At 34.5% G+C, this 14,012-nt stretch overlaps 1 protein-coding gene across 4 annotated transcripts in view; it reads left to right on the top strand.

The window, feature by feature from the left end:
- The window catches only part of TAX1BP1 (Tax1 binding protein 1), a 68,741-nt gene that overhangs the window by 21,415 nt on the left and 33,314 nt on the right, over window positions 1-14,012 (top strand). For all 4 annotated transcript variants that reach the window (XM_067291568.1, XM_067291569.1, XM_067291567.1 and 1 more), the window contains exons 4-5: window positions 2,644-2,831; window positions 4,037-4,195. In XM_067291568.1, coding sequence (XP_067147669.1) covers window positions 2,644-2,831; window positions 4,037-4,195 — 347 coding nt within the window. The remainder of the gene's footprint in view (window positions 1-2,643; window positions 2,832-4,036; window positions 4,196-14,012) is intronic.

The following is a 14,012-nucleotide window of genomic DNA, read 5'->3' as shown; positions in this document are numbered from 1 at the left end:
GTGTGTGTGTATTGCTTCTAATACAGTATTGAAGTCCAGAATGGCTACTGGATTGGTTGGTTGACTTGTTAAGAATGATGGATTCTCCTGCAGCTGCAAATAGTAATAGCTTGAGTTCTGTACTGTTCTTTCTCTTACCCGAAGTCCATTTTTCTGTAGCTTTGATGATGATCGTGTAAAATGGTCAGAAAATAGTCAGATCATGTGAATAACTTTGAATTCTGTGGAGTTTGTGTGTCTCTTCTAGAAACTGAGAAAGCCATCCATTTCTTTTACAGTTATCAAAAATCCTCTGGCTAAGAATGAATGACACTGGGTTGGACTCAGACTACAAGTGATGTAGAAGCAAAGGGCTCTGCATCCTGTTATCAGTCCTTTGAGTTAGCCAGTGTTTTCCTGTGTGGTGTAACTTAAGTATGGTGTCATCTGTTACATTCCTTGCTCAAAGTCCATCGCTTTTATAGAGCTACCAGATCTCCATTCAAACAATCTCCCTGTTGTGTTTGAGATATTTTAGTACTACTGAGATGAGATCATTAAAGCTTACAGGAGGTTAATTTATTTGAGATAAATGGTACTGTTGTGAAGCATGCTTTAAGTATTTTTGTATGACCAAATAGGTGTGCTGAGAGAAAAAAAAATAACAGGAGTTTGTTCTCTCCAGTACATGTTTGAAAAAGATTTTAAGTCCCTTTTAAAATCAACTTGAACCAATTTAAAAAAATTTCTGGAGCTGCAGGTTAGATTGTTCTGAATCAATTTCTGTGTAGCTCCACCTTATTTAAACATTGAATCAGATAAAAGGAACTTAAAACTGCAGTGATATGTAGGAAAATGTAGTCAGGTCCAAAAGTACAGAATCCTGAGTTTTTGACACTAACGTATTCTTCACTGAGCTACGTTTAATAAAGTAGAAGAGCCAAAGAAAATGTGAAGTGTTGTGTAATGTGAGTGCTGTCCATGTAATGAGTTTTTCCATTTGTTGGAAAAATAGGTAAGAGTACTGTGAAAAATCTTCTAGGAGTCTGGAGTAAAAATTAAACATATTAATTAAAATAGGGATTCTGATGTTATACTTGACTTGGAACTGAAGGAACATCTTGGAAGGCACGTGAAAGAAATTCCTGGATTTCTTCATTTGCTTATCTTAACTACCACTAGAATTTTATCAGACCTTTTTTGTGGCCTAGAGAAGACTTTAGTTATATTTAGTTATGTTTAGATTTCATTATTTTGGGTGGCACTTAAAAGTGACTTCAGAAATGTAGATTCTGCTTTCTTCTCATGCATTTTTGGTATCTTTCTCAGCTCTGATAATGGGCAAAATAAAGATTTACGTAAGCTGATAGAATGAAGAAAGAGTGTGTGTGTGTAAATACAGCCTCACAAAATCTATTCATGACAAAACACTTCTTAAATTTTTGTGGCATTCAACATCTGTTTCTAGAAGTACTGGACATTTAGTTGGTGAATGGAATTTAATGATAAGAAAGGTAATAGCAGGGTAAATAGATTAAATCATGGTGAAATATGGACAGAAATGGATGACAACACCTGCCACTGAATATTTATTAAGAAAAAAAAGGGCTCACTACGTCAAATGTTAGGTGGGGATTTAATATGCTGGTATCTTCCTCAAGCTATTTAGGGTGTCTGATAATTCGGTGTTCTAGATAAAACCAGGTGGTTTTGTTAGCGTTAAATTGAGTAGAGTGTAGTTTCTTGTATTTACTCATATTGGTAAAAATCTCATTAGTTCTGGAAATGATTATTTAACGTCCACAAGCATGTGAATTCAGGTGATGTAAGGGGCTTGATGCTGAAGGTATAGTGGGTAACAGCTGAATTCAGTAGTCACACAGATTCCTCTGAAATAATCTGCTAATATATGTATGTAGTATTACATAGCTATAAGAAGGGCAATTCATTCTTTCTTCAGGCAAAACTAGAATAAAATGTTTTTCTTAATTTAAAAAAATTAACTTTTTGTTAAGCCTTTGATTTCTCCCTCCCCCCCCCCCCCCCCATCAATGCTTGCAGCTCACTAACATTGTGTGATCCATTCAGAGTAGTCCCTTGCTTTGGCACATAGTGCAATTGGTTTTTGCTGTTTTTTATTCCATGCAAACATGCAAAACTTGAACCTGGTAAAGTTGCAGACTTCTTGTCTTATTTTTATTCTGTCTATTGTTTTTGATTTTATAGAATAAGTGATTTGGGGGATGGGGGTAGAAATGTTTTCTGTGTTTGTATGACAGTCACATAATAATGCAGTCCCAATCCATGTTTAGAACTTCAGGGCTTCTCATTGCTGATGACTGAATCTACTTCATATACATATATTCAGCAGCTATTATCTAATGTATTATAAGGTGATGTGTATATATAGCACCTGTTACCTGATATTTTTCTAGGCCTTCATGTCCTATAATAATAAAAGCTAGGAGAATGTCTTTGGGGGGGGTTAAATAAATATGATGGCTTTTCCTTCTACCATTTGACAGTTTTTGTTTCACTAAGATAATGAGTATGAAAGATATTGTAAACCATACATTATCTGATAATGTATTTCCAGATGGGGACTTGCATAATAAATCTATTTCTGTATAGAATGGTTCTTTAAATACAAATTTATTTTGATAGGGTATTATCTACCAAATGATGATGGGGAATTTTACCAGTTCTGTTATGTGACACATAAAGGAGAGATCCGTGGAGCAAGCACACCTTTTCAGTTTCGTACCTCTTCCCCTGTTGAAGAATTGCTCACTATGGAAGATGAAGGAAACTCTGATATGTTAGTGGTGACTACAAAAGCTGGACTACTCGAGGTTTGATTCACCAATTTTTAAAATGTTACCCATCTCCTTATTTATGCATGCTTCTAGCTTTTTCTCTAATATTAGATAGATGAACCTGCAGACCACTTGCAGGTTAAATGAGTAAATATTTAAACTGATTACAGGTATGGTGTGGTATTGCACTGAGGATAGACTGTGAAACCATAAGAGTTGCTCATCTCGCCCGTTTACACTGTCCAACTAAGTAAATAGGCCAGTGTTTCAAATATGGCTTTCTGTTTGGAGGAGGGGGGAAAAAGAAGATATTTTTGTGTGAAAGAATGCTAAGAATTGAGTAACTAGTATGCTTTTATTTGTACACAACTGAAGAGTCTGGGAAACTGAGCTGAATAATTGCAGGTGCTTGAGTGACTTAGAATAGCTTGTTTTCTTGAAGCAGTATTCTGCCTGTCAACATCTTTGCTAAATTGATGTTGTTAGATTTGTATGCTTGCATCTGGGGTCAAAACATTTCCACCTGCTTCTCGATATTCCCTAGGCTGAAACCTACTTAAAAAAAAAAATTGATTGTATGAGTTATTTATTGGAAAACTGCTCTGTACCTTCTCCTTACTCTGCCATCAATGTCTTACCCTTCTTTCAGTTGCCTTTATGCACATATATACAAGTATTTGATTTATAGCTTTCAAAATTTAGGGACAAGAGACTCTGTACAGAGATACAGCTGAAATATTTTTGCTTCTCCAGTCTTGGAGTATATACCCATAGTGCTAACACTGAAGGAAAAGACTTTTCCAGACCTTTGTGATTGTCCCAGTTCATGTGCCTGTCCTTACTTCTGGCTGTGTGTGCATTTGGTATTCTGTGAAATTTCTCAAACATTGTTTGAATGTGTGTGTCTACACTCAGCAGCCTTTTCTCACCAAGCTGTCATCATCTTAATTAGCTCCTCCACAGTTGTGGTCACTTGGGAACAGTAAAAGCACTTCATCTGAGGAAGAGAAACTTTAGTATAAATAAAGATGCTACAAAATGTGCTGTCTAATGGTGATGTAGTACTAGTCAGTTAAAAGAATGAAGTTTCAAAAATTGGGGAAAAAGAAAGCTAAAATAACGTAGCCAGAGAATGCACGTTTTGTGCTTCTGCTCAAATGTAAGAGTAACTAGTCATCCATTTATTTAATAGGAAGCCTGGGGAGAAAAATTACCAAAAAAGAATGTTTTTGTTTTTACAGTTTAAAATTGAAAAAATAATAAAAGAAAAAGAAGAGCTATTAAAGGTAACTGCTGTTCTGGAAAAGGAAACTGCACAACTCAGAGATCAAGTTGAAAGACTGGAAAAAGAACTTAACCATGAAAAGCAGAGATGTAACCAACTGCAAACAGAGCAAAAGGTTAGTTGTATAACTGATTAAAGCTGATGCATAATGTCTGTAATCCTCCTTTTTAAAAAAACAATTAAACTGGGTGAAAATCAGCTATCAAAACCCCTCACCAGTTGGATAGACATTTACACTAGAATAGGTCAGTTCCTATTAACCTCCTGCCACTATTCCTTTTATGTCATAAAATGCTTAAAATATTTAAGGCTTTTGGTACCAGGCTTGGTAAGATAATCGATGACAGCTGTTACCAGATGTTTGACATTTAATTGTGGAATTCATAGTGGAAAGTAGTTGATAGTTTAAAGTTTGCTTACATTAGTTAAAAATGGAGGAAGACTTTTCAAATAACGCCCATTAAGGAATAATTATATAAGAACACAGTATTGGAAATGGGGGCGGAAAAGCTTTGGTATTATAAAAACACATTAAGACTTAACAGAGAATGCCACTGCCAGAGCATACAAAGAGTAAAACGTAGCTAGTGACTTCTCTAAAAGGCTTCACAAAGGTCTGAAGATTTTAGAGGGGGGACAGAAGAACAAACCTAAAAATTAACTTACGATATTAATTGGTAGTGGAAATATAAATATAGCCAAAACCAGAGCAAGTTTAATTTGGAACTTCTACGTATGGTAAGGAGGAAATCGAATGTCATAGTGAAAGGTATACAAGAGTCAGGCCTAATCCATTTTTAAGCTGCTGCTTTTCAGAAAACAACTTTTAGGAGAAGATTAAAAACATGTGGGAGGGAGGTGGTGACATGGACAAATTTGAAGTAATGAAGCTTATATAATTTAGCTGCAGACAGCAGTTAATAGGCTATTTCTAAATGCTAGTATGTATATGTCAGCAGTTCTGCATGATACACCTTTAAGAGAAAGGAATTTGTTGAAGGAATTTGAAACCGTTGAAACTTTGTAGCTTGCTTTTGAACAGAGTAAAATGGGTAGATACTAGAATGTTAGATAAGGGAAAAGAAAAGGCTAAGATCTTTTTTTTAAGTTTAAATCTTGCTTATAAAAGAATTATTTTAATTTCAAGAATGTGTGAGGGCCAGCTTAAATCAATAAGACTAGGATTAAATCCTTCTAAGTATGCATTTTATGTATCTGCTTGATGTTCCATTTGGGAGCTTGGTGGGTAAAACTGAAGGAGCTACATAGACACCTTTTGCTGTCATCCGAGGTTCTCATTTAAAAAAGAGTGATTGAAAATAAATTGTGAATTCTACTACACGTTACCTCTACTACTCATTTTTAAAAACAGCTTGTCAAATTGCATTTTGCAAGCTGTCCAGCAATATATCATATACAGAGTATCAGAACAGTTTTGTTCTTATACAGTCTCTTTCTTGTGCTTACCTATGAGTTTTTAGAAGCAAAAAAACTCAATCAGAATTTAATTTTGGGTGTATTTTATGGTTTGTTATTGCCTTGTATTGTGTTCAAATGGTGATGCAGTGTGAAGAACTTCTGTTTATGGCTCAGCTAAGTATGAGGGAGAAGAGTGACCTGAAGCTGGTACTATTCTTCATCTATCTACAATACAATAAAAGTTTTCTAACTGCTGCAGGGTTTTTTTTGTATCTCTCAAGAAGCAAATTGTCAAACAAAAAAAAATTGTTTTTATGTTCCATTCTCTGTTTTTCACCTTTTGAAAACTTTCTGCTGAGTTGAAACTCCCTTCTTTCATTTATCTACATAAGCAGAATATAAATCTAATGTCACTATTGAAAATAAAAATTTGATTTCACTAAATCAGGTACAGTAAACTAAACTTTCTGATGAGGAACAAGTTAATAAACAATGCTTCATAGGCAGCTTTCTGTTGAACCTTTCCAAACCTGAAGATGATTTCCTGTCTTCTTCCTTCTCCAATACTTAAAGTATAGCTGCAGATGAAGGGAATATATGATTTATCTTTGCTGGGATCATAAAGATTCCTGAGCAGCTATTATACAGCACTTAATTAAAATAACTAGGTTTTGTTTTTTTTGTGGTTTAATTAACTCCCCCCCCAAAAAAAAACCCCCAGCTAAACTAGTCAGCTCTGTGTGACATAAATAATTGTCATAGACCATAAACTTAAACAGTGTATTAATTCAGCCATTAAAAAAAAAAAAAAAAAAAAAGCCAGGAAGGATAACCTCGAGATGCTAAGTAATCAAAATATAGCTAAATTCTGTATGACAGCAGAATCTTCCCCTGTGGTTAGTGTGAGGTAGACTGTTTTGTCTTAACCTTTAAGTTAAAGAACGATTGTTCTAAGTATTTTGATGTTTTTTGTCAGTGCTCTCTTGTTGCATGTGGATAGATTTTTAGTTATGCTCTAAATCTTGTTATATAAATAGATAAAGAGTGGAATTAATTGCTTTAAGGAAGACTTTCTAAAAAATTATTTAATTTATTCAGATATAGAATTCCAAATACTTAAGGCTTTAAAAAACCTCTTTCAATATACTTTAGGTTAATGACAAACAATTATTAAAACAAAATAGTCCGTATAAGAAAATAGAGTAATTATAAACATTAAAGTAAATATCACTGCCTTTGTAGTTTAAGAAGAAGCTATAAGTATTGGAGATACTTTTATTTTAACACAAATTAATAAGCTTCATTTAACTTCATAGACAATCTCTTACTAGCATATTATTTTTTTTCTTTTGCAACTACTTTTTGCCAAGAAATGCACAAATAGTATTTCTGTTTGACCAAAAGGCCCTATAAAATACAAGACTAGTACGAAGTATTGTATTTAAAAAGCAGAATTTGTATGAGTGAAGGACATGGGTATTTATGTATATATGTATTTTATTGTATGTGAGCGCAAAGCTGTTTTTAATGCTAGTGTGTTAGCAACTGTTATTTATTATTAGCACTTTTATTCTGATAAAGAGGCCCTTTGAGTCATGAACCCCTCTATTAAATGCTGGGCAATCTATTCTCCCCTTTTTTTAGAAAATTTGCTCATAATTTCTTCTAGACAAATAATGCGAATGTGTCTTTGGCTTTTGATTAAGCTACCCTGTATTTTTATAATTAAATTTAACAGATTTTGGATTGTGTGGCAAGGAGTCATAGTAGATGAGTAAATTTCCTTACTGCAGCACAATGTAGGAAATACAGCTTACATTCTTGATAGACAAGCTCTGGGTTCATAATATGAAAATATTTTGTTAAAGCATAGTTTTGTAGAGTCACGCCTTGTATTCATGTTTGTTTATGCTTTCAGGATGCTTTTTCTTTCTGATATTGACTCTCTTTTTCAATTCTTTGTTTTCACAAATAGTTCAGAGTGTTTGAGAAATGTAGAAACATGAATTTCCTAATGCAGATAGCCATTGACAGACACGGCTATATGCAAATTACTGTTTCTCTCCCACTCTTGATATATTTGCTTTCTTCCCCCCACCTAGCTGCTGGCATAGAGTTCTAGGCAGTGGAAGTGTTGTCTTTTGTCTCTGCTTTTTGACTAGTTGGGATGCTTTGGAAGTAATTCTTTGATGGAGGCTATTTGGGGCTTATATGAGGAAGAAGCAAGCTGAAAATAGATTCTCTCCCCCCCCCCTCCCCCCAGAAGATAGTGTACTAAATTAAATGTATTCAGGTCTAATACAATCAGTGTTTTCACAGTATTTAAGTATTGGACTGTATGCATAAACTATATGTTTATGATGATACAAAGATTCTCATTTTTGTGTCTTAAAAGCAGGTGAGTCCTTGTATTTATATGTATCACTTCAGACTAGTAAGGGTAACTGCCACGACAAACTACAGATTTCTGTTTGCTGACAATGTTGTTGCTGTTTAGGAGACGTGCAGTTTTTTGTTGCCTTCTTACAAGATTTCCATCTCACTTTCTACCAAAGATGGAGGGAGGAGCAAGTGAATTCAGGGCATGAAGTGGTAATATATTGTTAGGGTTGCAGAAACATTGCTTCCGAGTCTCACATTTTACAGCATTTGAAGCCACTTCTTGTCTCTAAAGGTTTCGATCTTTTATGGTATTTTTAATTTTATCAGGTTTAAGTAAATATCTGTATTCTTGTTTGTGTTTTGCTCTTTGCCTTCATGATTCTGCAGACTTAGTTTGCTCAGGATGTCATCACCATCCTCACAGAAAAAGAGTATTTGTAAGACTTGGCTCTGTGCTAGCCGATGTTTGTGCTCAGAGGGAGCATGCCCTCCAGCCCCACTACTGCTTTTCATACAGAGTTCCTGGCTCTGTGCTGGAAGTGGATAGGCACAAGAGGAGGCATTCGGCTGTTTCTACAATTTCATCAGTCTAAATTAGCTCTTGCCCTTTATACAGAAAGGGTGATGAACTTTGTGTGTGTGTATATACCACAGCATACAGAACACGCTTTGGGAAACTTTAGCAGGTCTCCACTTGAAACATGCATATTTTTGTTTTTCTTCAGTAGATTGCAGATGCACAAAGCAGTATGGATTTTACATAATATTTTGACAGATACATCATACACTTTGCATGTTACGGTTATTACCATTAAATTCTAATAAAATAAGGTTAGGATACTGTAGAACTTAGGACAAATCTTCTATCTTTAACTTTTAGGTTATCTTTTCCTCTTCTCTTATGCAAAGGCTGTTTAGCAGACCTAATATGTAGTTATTTTGACAAGATCAGCTTATGGAGGGAGTAGAATCATAACCCTCAGAGCTGGATTCTGGCACGTGAATCTTTGCCTTTCTCCCTTGTCTCCTACTCCCCCCCCCCCCCAACCATACGCACCCTTTTTAGTCTCCTGAAAAGAGCTTTGTGTCCTATTACAGAAAAGCATGGTATCCCTCTGCAGACTTTCATGCCAGTTTAACCATGCTTGAGCTTCCCCCAGGTGTCATGAAGCTAGCTTGCACAAAATGCAAAGGTTTACCTTATCTGCTACTACTCTGTCTGGGAATTAAGAGTAAATATGAAAGTATTGAAAGTATTTCAGAAATGTCACTTCTTTTCTTTTCCGTTAGTGTTTCAGAGTTCATTTTTTGTTAGGATGTTATTCCTTGATAGCATACTTGCTTTTCAGAATGGTTGTTGTATATACAATTTGCAACTCTACTAATATAACACTATTATTTTAACCATGCAATTATGATTATTTTAATTAAGGAGATGCCCTATGATACATGGTTACCAAAAGTGTTCCAAATTGTTTTCAACCTTAACTTTTTTTTGCTTGTTTCCTACTGAGATCACTTGTTTGCTGCTACATACTTAAGTATATCAGTCACTATGGGATTTACTAGGCTTATGTAACTTAATTCTTTTATGTGAAGGCATATTTTTCTTTTGGAAAAGTTAAATTTTGCATTCGATTTTCTTCAAGTGTTATTTATATATGTGTATATATATAAAAATGCATGTATTGTTACATAAGTTATGAATATATGTAATATTTTATACACCGTATTATGAGTATATAATTGTGAGTATAAGTACAAAGAATGCATGTTTTTAGTCTTTGTGTGTGTACCAATTTTAGGATGGGTGTGTAAACTGTGTGTAAGCTCTAAGGCAACAGTGCACTTGCCTGCTATTTTAAGGTTTAGTGGTGTTATCTTGAACGAAAAAAACATGCTCTAATCGTGTTAGTCTTTCATCCATTTGCTCTTTTGACATTGTGCTGCTATTGAATTTTGTAAACACAGGTTTTGTAAGTCTGTATTTCTGTAGAGGGAGCAGAGCTTGCAAATCTGATTCTTTTGCAATCAGTTGTCTCCCTCTAGTGGGCAGAAAATATTTCTGAACTGTTATATGTAATGTTACAGTGGTGACAAATCTTACTCCTACTATAGTGGTTTTCTTAAATGTTTAGCTTAGGTCAGAAGGAACAGACTTACAGATTGCCTGCTCGTTCTTTGGTCCTGTAGATATTTGGATAGTGTTTCCATATGCATGATATTGGCATAAATTGAGGCAGAAATGAATTTACTGGCTTAATAAACTTGTTCTTTCATCAGCTCTTTAAAAGTTTATTTCACCATTTGACTGTTTTTTTTTAAATTGGTGGATTTATCTATCTGATAGATAGTCTTAATAGGATATCCATGTAAATTCAGGTGCTACTTAGGTGATCTGTCTGCTAGTAACATTATTTAGCAGTCTTATTCAAATACCAGGGATTCATTTGAGTTTGCTTCTGATGCTGTTTTATAAGGAGTGTTCCTCTGGTTAGACAATGACAGACGTTGTGCAGTGTGATATGTCTGCAATATAAGCGCCCAGTTCAGATTATGTGCATAAAAATAAATGAATCAAGCAATTTTTCTCTGCTTTTTTTAAATCAAGATATGGAGGTTTTTTTGTTTGTATGGTGCGTATCCTAAAAAATGATTTTTTATTTTATTTTTTTAACATGGGGGGTGATAATGATTTAAAGGCACAAATGAAAACTCAATTACTTGTGTTGGCACCAGCAATTACAGCACCTCCCAGGTGCTGTAAACATCCTATGATGAGAAAACCCAATTTTACTGTTTTAGTAACTGTTTTAAATGAGTTTATTTTTATTTATTTATTTTTTTGTATGAACACTTCTTAAACTGATTTAGTGAAATTTATTTCACTGGATAGCTGGACAGACCTGTTTGGGATATTTTAAAATGTTTTGGATAGGCATCCTGCCTGCACTTTAGTTCAAATTATTTATTCATGAGAATGACCATTTGCAAAAGTGATAGTATTTTGTGGGAATTATAAGAAATTTTAAGAAATTTACATCTTGGAATGCAAACACATACTACAAAATCAGTCAGTGTGTCTATAAATGTGTGGTATTGTCTGCTTCCCCCCCCCCCCCCCAAAAAAAAATCTACATCTGTAGCCCTCATGCCACTAAAAGATGACTGATGACACTTAGATGAACATTTGCAGAGTTGAGCCTTAAGTTTGAAGAGAGGCACACAGTATTTATTCTGTTTAACAGTGTCAGTTGAATAGATGAACATATTTAATTTACTACTACTACTGTGTTTTATTAGATTTTGGAATACTAATTGTCAGTTCCAAAATCATGAAGATTAAGCTCAGTTTTCATTATAAACTCTTCCTTTTCAGCATCTGTAGATGCACTCTTTTCTGTGTAGATATCTGTCAAGGTTATATCTACCTTTTTTATGGAAAATGATGACCTGTGTTTACTGTTGAAAGGACAGGCTTTATTCTTCAGTCTCTTGTACCATAATCAAAACATCCTTACATTCAAAACAGTACTTCTTTAAAAGGACTTATTTTGTGATTTCAAGGCCAGAACTACCTTTTCTGCCAGGTCCTGCAGCTCTTTCCACCTCGTCCATTTAAATGTCATAAATATGGGCTGTCGTGAAAGACAGTAAGTGTTGGACTGGGATACTCTGTGGTGTGGTGTGTGTTTTTTAAGGCAGTATTTCTGTTGCCAATCGTGGTCATGAAGATAAAAGCTTAATGTCATTGAGTTTACTGGGTATTAGTTTATTGTTTTACCATGATGAAATTTTATTTTGGAAAGAAAAACTACTACCTGAGTTCTGCTTTCAGAGCATTCAGGTTTTGCATTGTAAGAATACTCAGATAAATTTTGCAGTGGCTGCGATGGTAGTGTTGTGTTCATCGTCTGTCCTCTGAGGTCCTGTAAACAGAGTATGATATCAGCCAAGTGTTTTACATATTTCTGTTGGAGCTGCTATGATGTCAGTTGGATAAACAAAAGGATTCTATAGGTAATTCAATTAGATCCCCCAAGTTCTCTACAGTGTATGAAGCATAATAGCTCCCTTGGCTACTGGTGGGGGGGGGTTAAACTGTTGAGTTTATCCTACAGTTTTATCTCAGTGGAACCCTGACATTCTTTTCTTTACTTGTTTGACAATGTTCTTGAAATATGCATTAGTTTTATGTTTTCTGTGTTCTGTCAAAAGGCACTGAAATTTTGTGGTGGAGTATCGGGGGCGAACATTACTGAGCTGGAGGTAGACTAATAAATGAGAAACCATAGGGGTAAAGAGATCAGCCTATACATAGGTCAAGGATTTCATATGGGATATTAATTCACACTGTAGTTTCTGTCCAAATCTGTCGTGACTTACCACCGTTAATGGTATGGAGGCTTTATGAGACTTAAATGCCATTAGAGTCTGGCATGGCATGATCTTCATGTATTCTTTAGATAAAGCTATCGTTATAAGCTCTAAGAGGTTTCAGTCAATATATTTAGGATTAGGTTATGCATAGCTAAAGCCACTGATATGATTAAAAAAAAAAAGCCACTTCTTGATGTAGAATCTTGATTCTTTCAGCAGCTCAATGTAATGCACTGTAAATAAATAAATCACATTATGTGTAATGACAGTTCTTTTGGGGGGCAAAGTTTCATGTGATTACAATAAAATTCTGTTATTAAAATAATCAGTCTTAAATCTTTTGCTATTTTAGAATAACAATAAAAAGATTTCAGTGCCTTATCTTTCCTCCCACTCCCCATCTGAAAGCACATGGAACTTTTCAAACTGGAATTTTGATTCTGGGAAAACAAATTCTCCTGACAGCTACCTTAAATTTCTTTGTTGCGTTTCATTAGTGAGGCTACTAATAATTGTAGGATTTTTTGTTTTGAGAGCTTTTGTTTTGTAGCAGTGAGGCTGATTAAAGTAATTTCTGGCTTCTTATTCTGCTCTATGCTATGCAGTTTGGTTCCCACTCTACCCATAATGCTATTACAACTCTTTGTGGGTGCTGCATTTGTAACCTGGATTAAAGAAATGATCCAAAGTAAAAGTAATGTTAAAATTGTCAGGTGTTTTTAAACCAGATTATTAAAACGACCTATGCTCTTGCTGTGCTTTTCTTCCTGTTACAAGAGTGGAAGAAAAGAGTATATTGAATACATAATATTATATATATTATATAGAGTATTATATGTATATATAGAATATATATAACACCAGGTAGATTAAATTACTGTTTACTTCCTTTCTCCTAATCCTCTTTTCTGTGTAATAGAGGTGGTACATGTGGTTAGTGTGTTTTTTATATTCTTCTACTTTTGACTCCTCCTAAAATACAGTCCCCTGTACAAATAAAATAGTCTAAGAACACTCATTTTAAATTTTACAGGCTCTGGAACCACTATAACCAGAGTGTAAGAGACTAGGATTGCAACATCTAAATTGAATTGCTAAAAAAGCTGTAGAATAACAAGTTGTTTCTAAAAAATAATCCTTTTTCTTTCAAAACTGTAGGCTTTATTTGTATCTAAACAAGTTTATTAGGTGAGAATCTGTTAAATATGGAATTTTTACATTTTAATACCATGTCCCTTTAGAATAACTAGCAAAGCAGCATCAATTGTAATGCTGTTTGTGGAGTGTATTTTTTTCAGGCTATTAATTCCTTTTAATATATGTTACCTTTGGCAGGCTGTTTGAACTGTTTGTACAGTTTGTATATATAATGTATCAGATTAAATTCTTTTGAAGTCACTTGGGTTACAACAGCTACAGTTATGCCAAAGTGGTGTTTAGGGAAAACACAGATATGCATTGAAATAGACTTTTTACTATACTACTTTCAAAACGGGCAAATAATTAGTCTCCACTGCACAGGGGAAGGGCAAGCAGTTATAACGTGTGTTGTTACTGCTGGTTGTATAGAAAGTTTTACTTGGAATACTGACTTTAATTAAAATATGCTGCCTTCCCTACACCGAAGTAATGCAATTTTGGTTGCAGGAAATTGATAGCTCTTCAAAAACAAAACCTTTCAAAAATTGTGGGTCTTCCGCTCCAACACTGTTTTCAACAAAGTAGGCATTCATGATGCCTTTCTTCCCAGA

Source organism: Apteryx mantelli, chromosome 2 (genome assembly GCF_036417845.1).
Source record: "Apteryx mantelli isolate bAptMan1 chromosome 2, bAptMan1.hap1, whole genome shotgun sequence".
Lineage (NCBI taxonomy): Eukaryota > Metazoa > Chordata > Aves > Apterygiformes > Apterygidae > Apteryx > Apteryx mantelli.
Note: the sequence above shows the minus strand (reverse complement) of the source record. Positions and strands in the feature narration are given on the sequence as shown.